Below are 20,093 nucleotides of genomic sequence, written 5' to 3'. Positions count from 1 at the left end.
GGTTTTTTTACTCCTTTGTATTCTTTTAGGGGAAGAAAAAAGATTCACCAGAACCATTAGCATGTCCAGTTTATCCTGTACTGCTTCTGTTTTCCCAGCAACTGCCCTTTGTATCCCAGTAGTTCACAGGCAGAAGTGCTGCCAGTTAAGTAACTGGTTTTGTCTGATGTGTTCCCAGAGCTTCACTTATGATGAAAATGTATTGATTTTCAGTAACTTTGGGTTTCTGGGACACGAGTTTAGAGTTTGTGTGATTTCTTTTTTTAATTTCTCTGTTATTGACTTTTATATATTTAAAATCTTTTGTGTCTGTATTTGCTTGTTTCCTGGTGCTTTTGTCATCAGTCAGTGCACTTCCATAAAAATGAATGAAAACAACCTTGATAAAGTCAGCTTAATACTTCGACTGTCATTTAGTCTATCCTGTTACAATGTCTTGATAACCTCATCTTTTCTTTCTACATGCTAGAGACCAAAGGAAATGCTTCCTTTTCAAATCTGGGGGTTTTGCTAGGTTGTCCTGTTACGAGAGCTCTCAGTGAAGTCACATACTTTCCTAGTTTGTCTTATCTTACTACTTGTTCAAACACTGTTTCCAAGCATGTCAGTCTTACAGAAGATTGATAGCCTACAATTTGATTAGAAGACTGATTTACAGATATTTAAACTGCTCACAGTTGTTGTTTGTATGAGGACATGGATGTGTGTCAATATATAGGCATATTCTGCCATCACAATTTTGGGGACTTTGAATTTTGTAACTGGAAGCGAATTCTTGAGGAGGAGTCTTTTACCATCCCACTCATTTCACATAGCAGCTTCTCAAAATAGCCTTGAGTGGAATTCGTGTGTCCTCAGTATGGTTAATCATCTTGACAAATGTAAATAACTAATGAGTGGGTAGTAGGGCATATGAGTTAAGGAAGCACTGATAAGTCTTTTCAGTTAAAATGAATTTGGGTAAATGGGGAAAATGTCTTGAAGTATACACATCATTTTAATCAGGTTTTAACAGCTTGTGTTTCCTATGCTTGAGCCTTCTGAAAGCAGACATTCCTATTCCCTTGTCTGATGAGGTTAAAATTGAGTAGTTTTATGTTTCTGATTGTTCAACTTTTATTTAGGGATTGAAAAACTTAAATTGAAACATTTGTATTCTCAGGGTATCACTGATATATGCAATAGTTGGCATTATTCTTGTCTTAGTAATCAGATGTTTTGTGCTGTCAGCTTAGACATCTAAACAGTATTTTTCTGTTATATTTATAGGTGTAGGTAGTGTCACTGTTTGCAATTAAAGGGTTGCTTAACAGTTCTCTTCTTACTGTTTGTAACTTACACCAAACTGTACCTGGGAGTTGAAATTTTCCAAACAAGGTATTCTTCTCAGTTCCCTACTTCTGAAATTCAGCTGTTGTGAGCTCAACCTAGAGGGAAAAGTTGTGATTTTGCTGTGGCATTGCTTTAGAAGTATCTCTTCTTTGTGTATCCGCAGGTTTTGAAGCAAGTTTGGTAAAGTGAGGTAAAAGGCAGCCTTTCAAGAAAGGTATTGTCAGTTAAAATGCGTCCTTCTTGGTCTTGGCATAAAACTTTGAAAGGGAGATGGCATAGCACAGCATAATAGCTAACATGACTGTAGGTTTTAATGAGTTACTTCCTTACAGCCCTTAATGCTTGCCAAAATATTCCACTGGAATTTTTCATGGGGAAGCCACATATGTTCCAGACCATGGTTTTATGGCTCCTCGAGCTTTCACTGAAGTAGCTTCTTGGTACCAGCTGTTGCAGCTGATAGCAGTGGCCTTTTGGTCCATTCAGTGCCATTAAGCTGTGATATCTTAGAATTCACGTCAGGAACCATAGTGCAGAAATCATGCTGATTAAATGAAAATAAGGGGAAGAGGTGTATTGGGTAAAGAGACTAGGAAGCTTAGCAGTCCTACCTGTCCTTCTGTAGGACTGTCAAGGCACTGTAGGTGAACAAACTGGGTAACACTGGTGTGTTGGAAATCTGCTTGGTTCCTGACCATCGGATTTTCTTTGTCCTTATGGTTTGTAATTTTGTTAAGGAAATAAAACTTCTTGGAAAAATAAAATGTATACATGTATAACTCATCACATACTCCTTTGAATCTCTTTATATTTCTTCTCGTGCATCCTAAACTGTCAACCCAGATGTTTGCTGAATTGTGATGAAGTGGGGTTGCCACACTTCCCATAGCAGGGTAACTATTTTATTATTGTGTTTACAGGCAGTAACCTGAAAAAAAAGAAAAGCAAAATGCTGGTGGTGCAAAGTCTCAGTCTTTGTTAACCAGATACTAGCCAGTAAAGCTTTAAAGATGAGAGGCAGTTTATTGAGAAGCTATTGAACTTGAGAGTTGCAAAGTTGAAAATCTTGTTATATCCTGAACAGCATACGTAGATCTGCACTTGTAATGTCCTTTGGTAGATGCTACACATATTTTGTGGAAAAGAAGCTTCTACTGGTTACAGGCAGAATTTGTATTCTTGGTGTAGATATGAATTTTCTATTCTCTGTTGCTGTAACTTCATCTGGAGACTCAGCGATTTCTGTGAAAGATGTGCCAAGTGCAAAAAAGGTACATATTTTGTGTGCAATATGGAAAATCATTTCTTTCAGGTACTGAGCAGTACAGTGAGTATACAGGCTATGCAGAAACTTACCGGTGGGCAAGAAGCCATGAAGATAAGACCCCAAGGTAGAGTTCCACGTTAATATTTCAAGTGAAGAAATAAATGTTATTAATTTGAAAAACTGGTGTTTTAAGTATTTCCTAGCATTTGCCTTAATAGAGAAATTGACTGTTTGGTCCTGCTCTCTTCAGAGCCAGCAAGCTAAGAAAGTTCTCATTTTAATAATGAGGTATTAGTGCTAATAAATGATACCTGCCAATATGTCAGTTCTTAAATCAACATGTTTTAGTTTTATGTATTTAATCCCAACTTTTGTGAAGATACTGACTGAGCTATGGACTGTAATGTCCCAAGAAGTCTGACAATGATACCTCAGGTGCCACAGTACCTGATGCCTGCTGATGTGTGGCAGTATAAGACCTAATCTCATAGATTTGAATAGAAAGCTCTAACATCTTGAGTTTATTTCTCTGACAGTATTGTTATAGTGTGTACACAAAATTATTGATTTGGAATTGAAACATATGCAACGTACTCTTTTTTTAAGTGTTGGAAGAAGAGAGCTAAAGTGTTTTTCTTTGAGGTTGTGGTGTTCTTATGTACTTATTAAATAGTGCTGTGTGATTAGATTCGTTTCATATTTATGCCTAAGGTCTAGCCAGTGTATTTCTAAATTTATAGAGTGACCTGTCTCATTTTTGACCCTGTTTTCATTCCCTACACACAAATATTAAAAGTGCTCCACTGTCTGTTATGAGCTCACCTTTCCAGCTGCTTCTAACAGAGAAGCTCTGCAGGGAATTGCTAATTTTGGATCATGATTATATGGCCAGTATAAAACAACTAATGTCATCTACTTTTCCTCTTCCTTCAATTTTAGGGATGAATGGCAGCGACGCTATACTGAAATTGTTGCGATAGATGCATTTCACTTCAGACGTTTTCTTGATCAGTTTGGTCCAGAGAAAATTAGAAGAGAGCTCAACAAGGCCAGTAATTACTTTAAATCGCCTACAGTCTAATGTTTTTAGTACCTCTTAAAATACTTTGGTATCATTATCTTAATCTAAGGAAGTCCTTGCTTAGTTATCTCTTGTAAAAGGTGTACTTCAGTGTTTTGCTGTTCAGTGTTAAAGCAGATGCTTGCCAAACAGAATTACTCTTACCCTTTATGCTATTCAGAGGTGTATTTTAAAATATAAATGAAATTTGGATATGCATTTTGTTGGCTCTTAGCTTGAGGCCTTATCCTTCAACCTGTGCCAATGATTCCAAGGCCTTTACTGTTATCCCACACATAAATTTCATCTTCTAACACAAGATGCTTGGTATGTATCTCCAGTTTACAAAGTAAGTTCTTGTATGTTAATAAAGAAAGCTTATGGACCAGAATGAAGGTCTTGCATGGCTACCCTGTGGCATGTTGTAGGTAATGCAATGCTATTTTTACTGGGCAGCTGATTACAAGAATGCTTATACAGTTATACTAGTGTGCTTATATTTGGGTTCAAAGCATGCTAGCAATAAAGTCTGCGTAGTATGCTTCCATGTTTGGGGATGCAGTAGGCCTGTCTGTTAGCTAGGGTGTTAAATATAAGAGCACAATACTACTGTTATCAAAGTCTCCTGCTTTCTATAGGGGGTATAAGATGCATTTAAAGTCAAACATAAGGCAGTGTCTTGCTAATACTCAGAAGGAAAGGCACTATAGCTGAAAGCTCATCTCCCCCCACCCCTCCAGAAATGATGTACAGGGCTGAAGCACTAATTTAATTTAGTCTGAAAACCTTGACTAAAGTAACATTCATCAGCTCGTTTCTTCAAGGTTGGTTAATGAAATTAGCCCTGAAAAAGACAGTAAATAAATTTTGTAAACTTCAGTGGTATCTCTGTACAAAAATTAAATTATCTACTCTGGTGAATTTATGATCTGCCCACACTTCTCAATATTATTGACTGGGGTTGGAGTTTTAAACTATGGTAGATCCATGCAACTGTATTATAGTGTGTTGGTTTGATTGATGTTGTTTGATGAGGACTGATTGGTATTTAAAGAAAATTTTAAGCCTGAGTTAATTCTCTATTTACGACAATAAAAAAATTAATTAGATTTATTGGAGTTCCTATAATACTTTAACAAATCAAGTGTTTTTTAACCTATTGTGGGTGTTTTTCCATTTAATTTAAAATTAGTATTAAGCCTAAGACTTTTCTGTGGGTGCAAACAAGGTGATGGAGTAAGGTGCAATGCTTTCTATTATGATTTAATAAATCAGGACTCAGTAAGCACAGCATATGTACACAGGCTTTGAAATATGAGTCTACTATGTATTAGTATGCACAGCTTGGTGTTCAGAGGTTCTTTTGTCTGTCATTTTGTAGACATTAGGAAATTATTGAAACAACTTTAAGTGATTCTTTTTACAGCTTGTATTTTCTTATAAGCCTGTATGATTTCTCCTTTATAAGATGCATTTAGCTTAAAGAACCAGGTGTTCACTCTTGGTTAGTCTTCTCAAAAGGTAGCTGTCTGACGTTGATCTTGTGTGTGATTTACCCATAACCAGAAAACAAGATTAATATTGGCTGAAGTCAGCTGTTCAGAATAAGAAAAATAAAGTCATTGTATCTGACTTCATCATTAAGATTTGCAGATATATGTGGAAGAGATGTCACTGTTTTATCCTTGCTAGTCCCTTGAGATTATTGCCTAATAAAGGCTCTCACTAGCAATAACTCTTCCAGTTGTAAGTTCCACTTTCCAAATCCTAAGGAGCAACTGACTTATCACTGGGCTTGCCAACCCGCTCACAAATGTCATTAAGCCTATTTTGATAGTCACCGATTACAGAAAGCTACAGCTTCATATTTGGCAAGAAATGCTTCCCTAAGAATTATGCTGTGCTTATATTTCAAACAGTGTTAGCTGTGAGAGCTATATGTAACAGTTTTATATGAAAACAAGTTGTAATCATCATACAAGTTCTAAATCATTTGTGATACCACATATTTGAAGTGGTGTACAACTTAAAACCAAATTAATTAATGTAGTTCAAAAGGAACAGCTCTTCTGCTTCCCATGTATAAGTAATTGCTTTAAAACTGTACAGTAAGCTTTCATATATCTGTATTCCTAGATGAAACCTATTTAAAATATTGGTGCAATGTTATATATTAGTTTTATCTTCATTCTTTATTTGCAATGAAAAATCATACAGGAGCACACACCTGGATATTTTTCTTCATTGCTGCTGAAGTCCTTCCAAGTGTTTGCTGACTTCAGTATTGTGTCTGATGAGACAGGTTTTTGTTCTTTGTGTTCTGGCAAGTTGAGAAATACATGCCTGTTAAGTAAAAGCTGAAAAGAAAGTGGTATCTTACTGCAACACCAGTCCATCCCTCACTGAGTGGAGATGGAGTTTGAAGAACTACTGTCCACACAGCCTGAGAACTAGGTTGCTTGGCCCACTGTTTTAATACCAATGTGCTTTGGTCTTTAAACACGCTAATAGCTCTGACTTGAAAGAGCTCAAGAGGCTGCATCCTGATGATGTGGAAGCACTCCTTATGTAAATTCTGAGTCATGGCACCTTGCTAAATCATGACAAACTAAAATCTGCATTTGCAGCTTAGATCAGATTGAATGAAACTGGTGGTTCCACCAGACAGTTGTACCTGTTCAATAAACTTTTGTGCTGTTGAAAAGCTTCCCAAAGAGATTTATCCTTTTTCCTTTCCTACACATGGAAGCAGCTGCCTTTACTCAAGATTTTTTAGTGACTTATGCACATTTTTCTCTTTCCTTCTGCCTTCATTTATTGCATTAGACCTGAACGCTAAGGTGCTATTTTGTCTTTTATTTTCAGTGTTGAGGGATATCAGTTGTAGTGGGCACAGTTCAGCTGTCATGTTGCATGCTAAAGGGGCCAAAAAGCAACAAATGTGGTACAATCTTCTGTTAGTTACTCTTTGCTCTGGTTATCCTGGAAAGTTTCCCACAGCTGTGATAAAATCCCTAGGAGTCAGCACATGTATCTGATTTTTAGTTTGGATTCAAATCAGGCAAAATTCTTCTTCCTGTAAATTCTTTAGTGATTTACCTTAAATTTAAAGGAAGACTAATGGGGTATTGAAGCAGCTGGAATTTGGTATTGCTAGAAGACAATACTTGTTTTCATCTTATTGTTTGAAAATACAGCACCAGATTGCCTGTCAACTTCATCTTCTGACTCTTGTCTGCCTGCAGGCCTACTGCGGCTTCTTCCGACCCAATGTTCCACCTCAGCATCTCTCTGCAATAGCCACAGGAAACTGGGGATGTGGTGCCTTTGGAGGGGACTCCCGATTAAAAGGTAAATCCTAGCACTAGTTAAAGTCTAAATGAATCAAATAAGATTCTCATTCCTTTTTTTAATAGTTAAGCTGTCCATAGAACTGGTTTGTTAGCTTTATCTTTAGGCCATGATTAATGTGGCCTTAATGAAAATGCACACTGCTTTTATATGCTGTTTTCAGTTTAAAGTTTGAGGTAAGTACACGATAGTGAAATGCTGGGTTTACAGGGATGTGTAGCACAGAAACCTTCAAAAGCAGGGATGTGCAGTATTAGTTCACAGAAGAAAATGTTCATTGCAGTTCTCAGTCTTATCAGTTGACCTTTCTGGAGCAGTCGTCTTAAGATTATGCCTAAAGTTTGTATCTCTGCAAAGCTATTGAAAGCATGTGGTAATTTGCAAGGCTTCACAAACCTGCTGGCAATGCACAATGGTTGTTTTTTCTCCTTAATATATTACTGTTTGCCAGAGAAGTTTCCATTCACTCAGCCATGCTTCTTTCTTTCCTGACATGCCTGCTGTCTTACTTCATGTGCTTTTGGTTTTAATTGGAGTATTTATAATGCAGCAGATAGCACATGCCAACATTCATTTAAGACTTTTTCCCATCAAGTCAAGAACTGATGGATCCTGACATTTAAATTGATATTCTGATTCATACAGTTATAAATAGAACTTTACATGTTTATTGTTTTCAAATATTTAGTGAACGTTTAAAATTGGCTTTTCTGAACAGCTTTAGGTAGTTACGTTGAGACAAACAGTCATCAGGCTACCAGCTTCATTAGTTTGCTTTCTTCATGTGTTTTATTCATTGAGCATTTATTTTTTCTTAATGCCCATTGATTTCCTGACAGTTAGTTTCTGATTTCCATTAGATAAAATTGTCTGCCAAGTGCAGATCATCAATATCTAAAGTAGCATTTACTGCAGGATCTGATCATATGTGATTATGATTGTTAGGAAAGTTTAATAAATGCTTTGATTTGCATAAAACCTCCTCTTGGATCTGAACTGTAATATCCTGTATTGATAGATCCTTGGATCTATCCTGTAATATCCTAATGGTGTATAGGGTTATTCTGATTGCAAGTTCCCTCAATGGTTTCACTTCATTATAACCAAATTTTTTGCACTGGAGAGTCATCTTTTACACTTCACAGAGAGTCATGACTTCTTCATTTCAAAATATGTCTGAGAAAACTCTATGATGATGATCATTTTGGGTCACAGAGATCATCAGTGTCATGGTTTTACTGAACCCATATGAATAGCTTTTGTTGGCTACTCAGGCTTGACAGAGTATTGCAATGACAAAGTAGTTTTTGTAGTTTAAAGTCTTGGTTTTTCATTTAATGTTCTTAAATACACACCCGTGTCCTATCTGGATCTCTAATAGAGACTTCAGAACCACTTCAGTATTTGATGTAATTGAATATAATTGGATAAGTGCCATAATGCATTATGATATTATATCCTTTTTTTTAGTTGTGAATTAAAGGAACATGATTGTGCATAAAATATGGTTTCAATCAAGGTCACAGAAGATGCAAAAACTGAAGTCATCCTAAAGGAGTTAAAAAGAGAATCTGGCTTTACAAATTGAGGACATGGTGTGTAAACAAACCAGGTTCCAGCTCTCTTAGGGATAAACTTTTAGCATAAAGTTAAGACTTTTGGTACTAAAAAAGTATGTTTATATAAGTGGGAAAAGTTGGAAGATCTTGTCTTGCTTTTGGAAACCAGAGGACAGTTTAACAATTACTAGTTGCAGGGGCTCTATACAACTGTCTGAAGATTGGGAAAGTGCTATTTTAATCTCATAAATACATAGATTTAACTTCTAACAATAGTGAGAAAGTACTCTTTATCTGAACTGGCGTTTTCATTTGGCTGAGAAAATAAAGTTCAATAGGAGGACTGCTATCAGCTTTTAAGAGACCCCCTATAGAATGAGTAGGAGAGAAAAGCATGCATCTTGCCTCACTTATATGTGCGATATTGAGGTGCTACCATGATAGTACTGCAGTTCTGAACTTACTCAGTAGGCAATGACACAGGGAGTATTGGGTGTTTCACCCAGTGTAGCATTGCTGCACCCGCATTTGCAGAGTTCTACTCTGCTTGCCCCTGCTGTGTCTTTGGTGCTGCTTTCCTCGCACCAGTCTCTGCACTTTGGCTGCACTGCTGCAATAGTACTGCAGTATGGAAGTCCCTGGTGGTTACATCCTTTCCTCTGGATAAAAGGGACTGAACATGCAGGGCCTGTGAGGATAGTTGGGTTCCCAGAGGGATTTGTATTATGCTTCTACCACCCTAGCTGGGTAGTAGAAGAAAGTATGTGAGTACTGCCTTCAGGTGCAAGTCCAGGAGACTTAAATAGGGTCACACCAGCTAGGTGCAAGGGTCAAGAGGGCCCAAATCCCTCCAGACACCACTTCCTGTGATGCTCCTTTCTTTTTCAGTAGCATGGAAATGTCCCATGGTGTTATATATATCATTGGTGCCCAGAAGACTGTGAAGCCTGCTGCTTGACAGAAATTTTGATCCTTGTTTCATAAATTTTACAGCAATTCAAAATAAACAGTAGGATGTTTTTAATATCTTCTGTAAAGTGAAGCTGCCTTGTTTACTTGGAATGAATAATAAGATTCATTAGGTTCCATTCCCCTATGCAAGCTAGTTAATTAGACCCTTTCAAAGCTGACCTACTGAAGCTTTACCAAATCCACAGCTGTTTCAGTAGTTTGATTAAAATACCATTCCCAGATTGAGATTAATTTCACATGCGAATAACATGATTTATAACTTCAGCTATGTGTTTACAAGAGTGCTGTTTGATTAAGGAATGCAGTATTTTATTAGGCCTCTTTAAAAATGTGAAATACTCTTGAGCTGAGCTATGAGCAGCATTCTATTTAGTTTCTACTAGCAGGTGGTAATGCAGTACATACGCCATTTTAGTTAAAATTGATCTTTACAAAGACAATATTAATCACATTTTAATTAACTCTACTTACTGGGTAGAAAAGGAAAGAATTAATATCAGAATTGCACCCATAGGCTCTGAAATAAGGCAAGCAGCAATAGATTAAGTCATTGTTGGGCTCCATTATTTAGACTGTGGTAACATTACCCAAAATGAATGTGTGATTGATGGCATGTGTGACACTCCAGCCTCGCAGTGCTGGTTGGTGAAAAAGCTGTGCTCCTGTAAGTTTGGTGCCATCTAAAACGATCCTGGTTTCTCTTCTCCCCTTCCCTGTTCCTTACTGTATGATCATGTGCCCTCCCTTGCATGAGCTCTGGCTCTGAGCAAGCTCAATTCACTCAGCCAATTCTAATCTAGCAGAAAACAATTAGTTTTTACCCTTTTGTCATATAACTTTAGTGCCAGGTTGGTGAACGGAATTTGCTCTGATGAGCTCCTGAGAGCTGCAGAAGTCAGGGAGTGAGAAGGGAGAAAATGTAGCTGGACCAGAGCCACTTTCTCCAATTGCATAGGGTCATTAGCTCATCTGGACCATTGATCAGTACTCCAGATGATTTCTTGAGTCTTCTGAAGAATGGCTGAGGGAATTGTGGGTGTTTAGTCTGGAGAAGTCTCAGGGGGACCTTATCGCTCTCTACAACTACCCGAAAAGAAGGATGGAGAAAAGAGGTGGCTGATCTCTCAAGTAGTAAGTGATAATACAAGAGGTAGCGGCCTCAAGCTTTGCCAGAGGAGGTTTGGATTGGATATTAGGAAACATTTCTTCACAGAGAGAGTGCTCAGCCATTGGAACATGCTGCCCAGGGAAGTGGTAGAACCACAGTCCCTGGAAGTGTTCAGAAATCGTGTAATTGAGGCCCTGTGACATGGTCTAGTGCTAGACTTGGCAGTCCTGGGATAAAGGTTGGACTTTATGATTTTAAAGGTCTTTTCTAACCTTGTTGATTCTGTAAATTTGGGTGCATGTTGGTCAACTAAGCTTTATACAAAGCTGGAAGTTAATTAACTTAAATTGTATTCCTGGCATCACCACTCACTTTTTATAGGTTGCAATGAGCTGTCATATACCATGCTGTTTACTTCTATAATTGATAAAATGGACACCTTAAATTGCACAGTAAGAGAATGCACAACCGTAAGTCTCATCTTAGGAACTAAAAGTTGGGTCAGGTCCTGCTTTGTGTAGCTTACCTAGTGAAAGGTTGGCACTCTTCCTTCTGAAGGGTGACAAAGAATGGAAATCATGATGTGCTTAATGGATGCTTTTTACCCCACTATTGGTGACTTGATGCAAGCAGTTTAAACCAGGATATGAGATGGTGCTCTGTCATTTGTGCTGCCTTGCATGTTTATTGGATTGTTAATGGCTGCAAGCTGCTTGGGAGTAGGCATGGACCAAAACAAACCCCAAAAACTTAAACACATTGTGTATCTGGAAAGTAAGGGTGGTTATCACTAGTGACTCCAGCACAGAGTACTTCCACACTGAGCTGCAGTGCCCAGTATTCTGTACGTTGCTTTAAAAGTGGAACTAATACTTACCTACCCGTTATTGTCTTGCAGCATTTACTTGGAGATGAGTGGTATGATTATGTGCTGTAAACTTCAGGCTGTGTTTTTTCCCTTCACTAAATTGCTTTATCCTGTATTCATGTGTGTAATCCTTTTGTTGTTTCAGCCTTAATTCAGATACTGGCAGCTGCTGAGGCTGGACGTGATGTTGTGTATTTTACCTTTGGAGATGTGGAGCTGATGCGGGATATTTACAGCATGCACACTTTTCTCTGTGAGAAGGGCCAAACTATTGGTGAGCATAAAGAAATCTCATGCAGTGAAGAGACTTAACTGTCTCTAAATGAAAATTGTCCAGTAAGAATTATTGCCTTCAAGTCCTGAACACAAGCAAATGGGTCTTGGTTTATTTGTACCTCTTTCCAGAGTGGGGAGCTCTTCTGATTCAGGGTCAGCTGTACAGTGTTAATCTGTTAGAGGACTTCCAGAATCCTCTTCTAATTCACTGGGAAATTACAGTCCAGAATTTAGAAATGCATATGATAGACAGAAGGTTTGCAAAAGTTAACAACTCAGACTGCTTTAAAAAGGGAAAATGTGCTTGTGCATTCCTGATGTAGGTTTGTCTTACAGTGGTTCTGGCTTGATCCCACAAGATGCAGTCAGATGTGTTATAAAAGTGGTGTATCGGTTGCCCCGCTGTAAATGTTAAATGTCTGGGACAGAAACACAAAGCTAGGTAGTTGGCAATACATTGTCAGTAATACATATACAAGCCTAAATGTTTGAGTAGCTCATGCAGAAAGCTCAGCAGAAAGTTGAGGAGCCCACCATGTGTTCTGAACAAACTTGGAAACAGTCACGTTCCCTTTACACTGTTGTCTACCTCCTCTTTCACTGCTCCTTTAAAGAGATGTTCCAAGCCACTATCTCAGCATGAGCATACATTTCTGGTCTTTATTTGCAACCATATATTCTTCACATGACATGATCTTAAGTGGTTTTTAATTATTTCTTTTTATTTTAAAGGGGATATTTATAGGCTGTTACTGAGATACTACAATGAAGAATGCAAAAATTGTTCTACTTCAGGACCGGATGTCAAGCTCTACTCTTTTATATACAACACCATCGAGTCCTATGCAGATTCTACTGATGATGATGATGAAGAAAAAGGGTTGTGCTTTGATGATTAAAATACTTGAATTTGATCAGCATATTGTTCATCTCCTCCCTCTGGTATATCATGTGAATTACTGGGTATAATTGGCTTAATGTATATTGACTGCATTTGTAGTTATGTATACACTCAAACAAATCCCCCACCTGTTAGAGACAATTTTTTGGTGGTTTTATACATGAAAACCTTGTTCATGTGTGTACAGAAAAGATTTCTTTGGTAAATCTGGTTTGCGTTATACCTTGTTAAGCAGGACACGTTGGAACACGTTTGTATTTCAGTTAAGACATTGCTGAAGACCTTCAGAAGATTTCCCTGTATTCCATTGCCTTTAGTTTTCAGAACTTGTATCTCGATTTCTCATGTAAACTTAGTGCTGGAGTACAGACAGCCTTGCAACTGTTGGGATGATGTTAAAGAGAAGTGTTGTAATGGTCATTCTGACTGAAAATTGTCATAAGTTGATAACCTCCTTAAGACTGCCACAATGCCATCATTGTTCTTAACTTTTCCATTGATTTAACTTAGTGTCCTGGATTTAACCTAATTTTTTTAGTAAATGGTTAAAAATTGACAGATTCTGGAGGAGCTGTAATGCATTTCACAACTGCATGGTCTTTATTGAACCAGGTGTAAAAGTTATCATGAAGTAGAGAGAACAGAGTATGGGAGGGTGTGAAAATGGGAAATGTGACCAAAGTTAGAAGCAGAGAGAAATGTTTTCATATGAAACTCTTTAATACCATTCTGCTGGTGCTATCTGTTACAACATTGAACAAGGTCTTAGACACGTTATATATTTGAAGTTTCTCAAGCTTCACTGTTGTTGGTGATATTATTTGAATTCGGGTCTGCTAGTTGTGTTTATATTGTCGTATCAGTTCTCCTTTATTGCAGTGTGCATACATGTGAGCATGAGATCCCCATGGGATAACTTGAGTGAGGAAATGGAAATCACATATCTGTTGGAGGAAAGTCTGCAGGCAACAGGTAAAAACACAAGTTAGGAGTTTGCGCCTGTGTCATTTTAGGCATGGGAATAACAACAATGAAGAGAAGGCAAAATACATGTAAAACCTGTCCAATTACTATCTCTGTGAATACCAAACTAGTGTGGCTGTAGTTCATTAATAGTTTACACAAAACTGTAGATACGTCTGTGATAAAACTTCTCCGTGTTTGTGTACGGAACCAATCCAATGAAACTGTCTATTCATGGTTTAAACCCAGTCTAAGTTTAAGCTCAAATTGCTAAATTTAGCCTCTTCTGTGTTAGAGTTTCTGGTCTGTCATGGTTGCTATCACAAGTTTAGCAATACAAGTGAAAACTGCAGCAGGAAATGTAGTGAGCTAAGCCTCTGGTATCGGCAAATCCTTTTGGCTAATGTCAGATAAAACCTCTCAAAGCCTGAAACACAACATGGTAATCAAATACTGGAAGCTGTTGGCAGTCTGGCCTACCATAAAGCACTTTCTGCTTGAGCTGCTCTTGGTGGAAGCAATAACAAAGAGTTTGGGTCATTTATAAAATACCTTTGGAGTGCTGCACCTTGGCGTTAATGCTAAGCAGCAGCTTGGAAGCATGTTGCTTGGAAGGTGACAGCATTTCAAGGGTTTCTTCCTATTCTTCCCACCAGCTGTAGTTTTCTCCACCCCCCATTACAAGGAAAAGATTTGGGCTACTGTTTCAGGTGTTTTCCTGTGCTTGCAACTTGTGTCCTCAGAGTTAGCTGAAATCTTTTCTCCTGTTCCTGATGTCCCAGTGTTGGCTCAGATTCTGGCAATAGGAATAACAGTGTTTTGTCAAAATCTCTTCTTTGAGCATTTGGCCTCAGCTGTGACAGTGCTTCTAGAGGCATTGCTGATGATAAATGTACCTTGTTAATTAAGACAAATGACGGAAAACTGGTGCTATCTGCTAAACCTCCTTCACCATACTACTCAGGATTTCCTATAGAAAAGGTGAACAGAATGTTTTCTGCAACAACTGGAAGGAAACATAGCAAAAAGCCTGAAGTGGCTGGGTATGATCTCCCCTTTATTGTAAATAAATCCATCTTTATTAATGCAATATTAATTTTCATTGAGATTGGTCAGGTATGAAAAATGTCCCAAAATAAGATGGCTTAAAATTCTACTACAGCTCTAGAAACAGAAAAATGTATTTAACTTTGGAAAGATTCTCTGAAGATTGTATTATAGGGTATCTGGTTAAGAGAGTTTTCGCAGTGTCAAGTATTTCCAGGATAATCCTATGTTTTGTGCAGTTTATATTTTCATTGATACCTGATGGGGAAGATTGTCTTTTATTTGAGGTCATTCTTTAGGATAGGCTTACCTTACATTCCTGCCCTCCCTCCCCCCATGAAATACATTTACATGGATGGGAGAAAAGGAAAATAACTTATTTTCTGTGTGATGTGTCACCTGAGTAAGAGTGATACATCCTGCATTCTGCTGTGTGTCCCTGATCTGGTAAAGGGCAATGTTGATTTTGAATATGACTTTGTTTGCAGACAGGCTGAAGATGATATTTTTCTCAGTTTAGTGGCGATTAACTCCGGATAGCCCAGAGTTAACAAATGAGCCAACAGTGTTATATCCTCATGACTTCCTAATTCAATAAAGAGCTAAACTGCCCAGAATGCTGCATGTGGGAGCAGGAATTTTGCATCAGCCCAGTATGTGTTTTGCATCTCTTTTCCTCCACCTATCACTCTGTTTATAAACTCCTTGAAATGCTTTCTTTAGCTGGAGGTGCCTTTTGGTGCTTTATTTGAAGTAGTGTGAAATGGAGACGCCGAAGATCTCTGTGCAGCCCAGTAAGCTTCAGTTCCACTCTTCAAGAAACCTGTTTATGCAGTAGTCCCCTTCTTGGGTTTTGTATTACTTTAGGGATGTTTGCTATATGATTTCAAATAAAAATAAGATTCCTACCAAAACTTCTGTTGTATACTTTTTAGTAGCCAAATTGATTGCTTAATATGAACAACAGGCAGTCATGTAGATTGCATTGTTGCCTCATAGTCATGTGTGGTGTTGGAGCACCTCTGTAGTTTTACAGCTCTTGCACCTAAACTCCTCAGTTTTGAGGTGTTCTTATCTAATGATGAATACCCATTACTGTATATATTAATTTATAAACCATTCAAGTGTTCCTGACATTCTGAACTTACAGTTTATGCACCATTATATTGATTTTTCTGGATCTGTATGCTAATGTTTACATGATTTTGTAGGAATATGATTAAAAAACTCTGACTGAAGCAATACTGTGTGCATTGTCTGGTAATGTACTTCCCAGGGCAGAAATTCCAGCACATTTGAAAGCACATGGCACAGAGATTTCTAGCAGTAAATGTAATAATTCAACTATTTTGACATGTATAGCTGATTCGTTCTTACTGTACAGTATTGTAGCGCTTACTCCCATCTGTGTAGTGATGGAAAGAGGAAATAACCACAGGAAATTGGAAGGGTGCTGGCATGAGCGTGAGATTTCATATGTGTGTATGGCCATTTGCAGGCATTTCAATGCTATTTTCTGGCTCCTTTTGGTGAGAAGTGTTTGATTATTCTTTGAACTTAGTGAAGGAAATAAAGCTAAATAAAAGCAAATAAAATCTCCAAAATATATAGATGAATATGCTGCATAAATGTTTGCATGGTTTGTAAACTGACATACTCCTTAATGAGAAAATTTAGATCTGTTTTTCAAAAATCTTGTTCTAAGTTTTAATGGTAAGGAACTCATTATTTTTCTAGCATTACATGAAATGAGGATAGGATAGAATACAATTTTTGATTGCTCTCAAGGGTTTAGATGTGATGCTGTCTCTGGCTGCCACATGCTGGGTCTTTGCTCATGCTCAAGCATGGTTTGTCATTCCTGAGTTTTAGCTCTCATGTAAGTGGCCAAAATGATACTGTTCTCTGTACTTGGCTGAGTGCTGGATAACCTGGAGATGGCAGACTTCTGGTAGCATGATGCCTGGGGAGGGAATGGTTGATGCCCTTTATGTCGGACCTTGTAAATCCCAGGTGGTGGGGTAGCAGAGGGAGCTCACGCTGCTGCTGTGGTGGGGAAGCTGCTGTCCAGTCCCAGGCTGTCACTGGTCTAACTGTCTAGCAGCAAACATCCTCAAGAGTATGCTTTATTAATTCTTAAAGCCACTGGAGCCTGTGGAGATAACTCCTTGGGGATGAAGCACAATTGCAAGGGCTGCTTCCCCAGGGACTCTTCCCATTTTTCTCAATTGCAAGCCATTGGCTTCCCACCTGTGTCAGTGCTCGGATATAGAGGAGTCTCAGACAGTGGAATTTCACAACTTGACTTCTTTGTTCCTAACATCCTCTTGCCCATAGCAGCTTTCTGTGACAGGATGGACAGATGGATGTCAGACCCTGGGACAGCAAAAGCTGTGATAACCTCTATGAGGTTCACCAATGTATTAGCCAGTGCAGGTGATGCAATGGATAACTGGGTTTGTGGGGTTTTTTTCCTTCTTTTTTAAATCTCCAAAAGTCTCACTGATTTTGTGATACATTTTTGACAAGGGTGACAACATCCATAAAATCATGGCAACCACAAGATGCTAGAGCTGTCTGGAATTGCCTGGGTTTTTAACTGAGAACTGAGTATTTATGATCTTGTTTTGTGCTAACAGTGTTTCATGCTCATTTATCATTGCTTAAGTGAGTGTGACCTGGAAGCTGTGCAGGAGGTATCTGTCACTGATAACTCCATTACAGCAATACCATCAATTTGTGCTTAACAGAGCTGTCAGCTGGGGTTACATTACATGTTTCTGGCGAGTGACGCTTGGTACGTGGTTAAAGGAAGCACTGGTATGTTCCAAGCCCTCTTGGTAACACTGTGATACACTGTCATGGTATTTGTGGATATGCATACATTTTGCATTGCTTGCTGGCCAGTTGATGTTACAGGAGCTTAAAGCTGTCACAAACTACAGGGTGTGCAGATCATTAATATGTAGTTAATCAGCTGTACAGAGTACAGCAAAACCTGCACCTGATGGAGAGAGAGAGACTGTGCTGTCTTTACATCTGACTGCTTGTCTGGGGTCCACAATTCCCACACCTCAGCCCTTCTCTCCATCAGATGGAAAATGATCGCACTGAAAATCCACAGCTTATCTGCTCGACAACAACAAGAAAAAGACAGGTTTGGGGTGGGGTGTGATGGGGTTTGGGTTTGAGGATTTATTTGTTGTTTTCTTTGCATTTTTGTGGGTTGGGTTTGGGTTTTGTTTGGAATTTTTTCTAATGGGAAACGGAACAGGTGATTTTAAAATAGGGTACTTGTTACCAGTTTTTTATTTCCTTTTTGGGCATCTAAGACAATGACTGATGTTCAGTTTTTCAGAGCAATGGAATACAATGAATGGATTTCTTCACTGGGTGTAAAATAGTAAAAACGTGCCTCATTTAAGTAAAACTTACTTACAGGCCCCAGCTCCTCTTTCTGCCTGAGTGTTGGTTTGTATGAATCTCCTCTTGTAGGGTTTGTGTAGTGTGGGTAACCACCTGCCTACCATGAACAGGATTTTCCACAGACCCTTGTCCAGCCGGTTCTCAGTTATATTCACTTGGAAGGTCCAGTTCAGTGGTGCCTTTGTTTTGTTGCTCTTTAAAGAGACACCTTCTGCAACTGCCTGGAATTCTTGTATCTACTATAGCTGCTTCCTTTTGCAGTTAATATTATCAAAGTGAGATTCTGCATAGATAAAACCTGCATTTGCTAAATAGGAAGGGAGCAAAATAACAGTGGAGCATGTTTGTAGTTAAAGTCTGTAGAGTTCTGTTACCAAGAAACAGAATCTAGTGCCACACCAGTCTGGATGTACAACATTACACACATTAACACTTAATCACCGTCCCGACATGGGATGACCCAGCAAATGCTGAAGTTCCAAAGGCTAGTTTTGTAGGAATGCAGTTACGACAATTTGCAATGCTTCTTTAAATGTATTCTTATGTCATCGTTCCAGGCATTATTTTTGCCTGGAAGCACAGCATTTGCTAGATTTTGTGTGAACTGTAATTTACATTGGAACAACAGCTGGAGTATGTGAGAAATTACACCTCTGGATGTGTTCTGTAATGGCTACTGGGCATGGATTGGCTTTTCAGGACTGACAAGGATGAAACAGACTGTGAAGACCTTTTCCCATTACAGGAGTTTGACCCGCTTCACTCATAAGGGAAGTCATTTGTTGGATTAGTCTGTTGTGCTATTTCCACATTAGGTGTTACGTACAAAGGGACACTTAGGAATGGTACTGATCTTGAACTATGGCATTAATGCGGATTATCACTGAGCAGGAAGAAGCTTTGTTTACTTCCATTTGAAAGCAGAGGAAACTAAAATAAACATTGGAGAGTGTCTACTTCAGATTTAGATGTAGTTTATGTCATCTGCCTTTGAGATGCTTCAGAAGAACCTTCTGCCATGGCCTCACATCAGTGATGACATCGCTTCTCTGCACTGTGCTTCCAGTTGCAAGTTGAAGGGATGTGCTGAATTTGCTTATTTCTGTCATTCATCAAAGCATCTTGGCACACCAGGTACAATAAAGATATTCTATAGATTAAAGTGTTTCACCACGGCACAGAGTTAATTTTGCTAATACTTGAAGACTTACCTTTTCAAAATCAAAGGTTAAGAAAATAGCTTTGAATAGCTATCCCGTTATTGAATAATGACAAGATTTTCCTTAATGTGCCAGGGATTGATTGGATGTAAACTAAAATATCATGGAAATAATATAATTGTGTTTCACACCTTTTCATATAGAAGATAAGGTCCTAAAACATTATATTTGCAAATCCAGAGCTAACTCTGTCTTCGAAATGCCTGCATTGTAAGGTAATTATCTTGTTGCAGTTTTAAGTCATTATTTTGCCTGTTGCCTGAGGAATTCTACAGCAGAGCAGCATTAATAAGGTGCCAGGAGTACAAATTTCATAGCTTAATCTCTGTCATAATTGGAACTCATAAACAAAGTGGTATTTTCATTCATAATTACTTGCCCTGTGGCAAATGTGGGTCAGGAATGAAGGGATCATTGATTTTACGTTCTGTGGAAAATCAGAATCTTCCTATTTTGAGGAGAAGTGTAAAATCAGTCAGTGACTACTGAGCAAGGATTGAACACACTATGTAACTCTGTATGTAACACATTGTGAAGCTCAGCTAAGCAGCATTTAGACTTTACTCTTGGTGATGATAACTCCTCGGGCATTCATGATGAAAAAGAGACCTACTGATTGTGTCCCCCCCTTCCATTCCACCACCTCCCTGTACACAAAAACTCACAGCTGAACCCAGCAGATTAAATTTACAGTGCAACTGATCTGGAGCTTTCCCCCCACATCTGAAACTTGACTTGGATTG

At 38.4% G+C, this 20,093-nt stretch overlaps 1 protein-coding gene across 2 annotated transcripts in view; it reads left to right on the top strand.

Annotated features, from left to right (window-relative positions):
• PARG (poly(ADP-ribose) glycohydrolase) overlaps positions 1-15,942 on the top strand; it is a 63,603-nt gene extending 47,661 nt beyond the window's left edge. For both annotated transcript variants that reach the window (XM_005153636.3, XM_031053147.2), the window contains 5 exons: positions 2,645-2,723; positions 3,539-3,647; positions 6,905-7,010; positions 11,663-11,791; positions 12,526-15,942. In XM_005153636.3, the coding sequence (XP_005153693.2) occupies positions 2,645-2,723; positions 3,539-3,647; positions 6,905-7,010; positions 11,663-11,791; positions 12,526-12,692 (590 nt within the window). In that variant the 3' untranslated portion in view covers positions 12,693-15,942. The remainder of the gene's footprint in view (positions 1-2,644; positions 2,724-3,538; positions 3,648-6,904; positions 7,011-11,662; positions 11,792-12,525) is intronic.
• Positions 15,943-20,093: the final 4,151 nt, after the last annotated feature.

The sequence above is a fragment of the Melopsittacus undulatus genome, chromosome 4, assembly GCF_012275295.1.
Source record: "Melopsittacus undulatus isolate bMelUnd1 chromosome 4, bMelUnd1.mat.Z, whole genome shotgun sequence".
Lineage (NCBI taxonomy): Eukaryota > Metazoa > Chordata > Aves > Psittaciformes > Psittaculidae > Melopsittacus > Melopsittacus undulatus.
The sequence above is the reverse complement of the archived record's forward strand: the minus strand, read 5'-3'. Positions and strand labels throughout refer to the sequence as shown.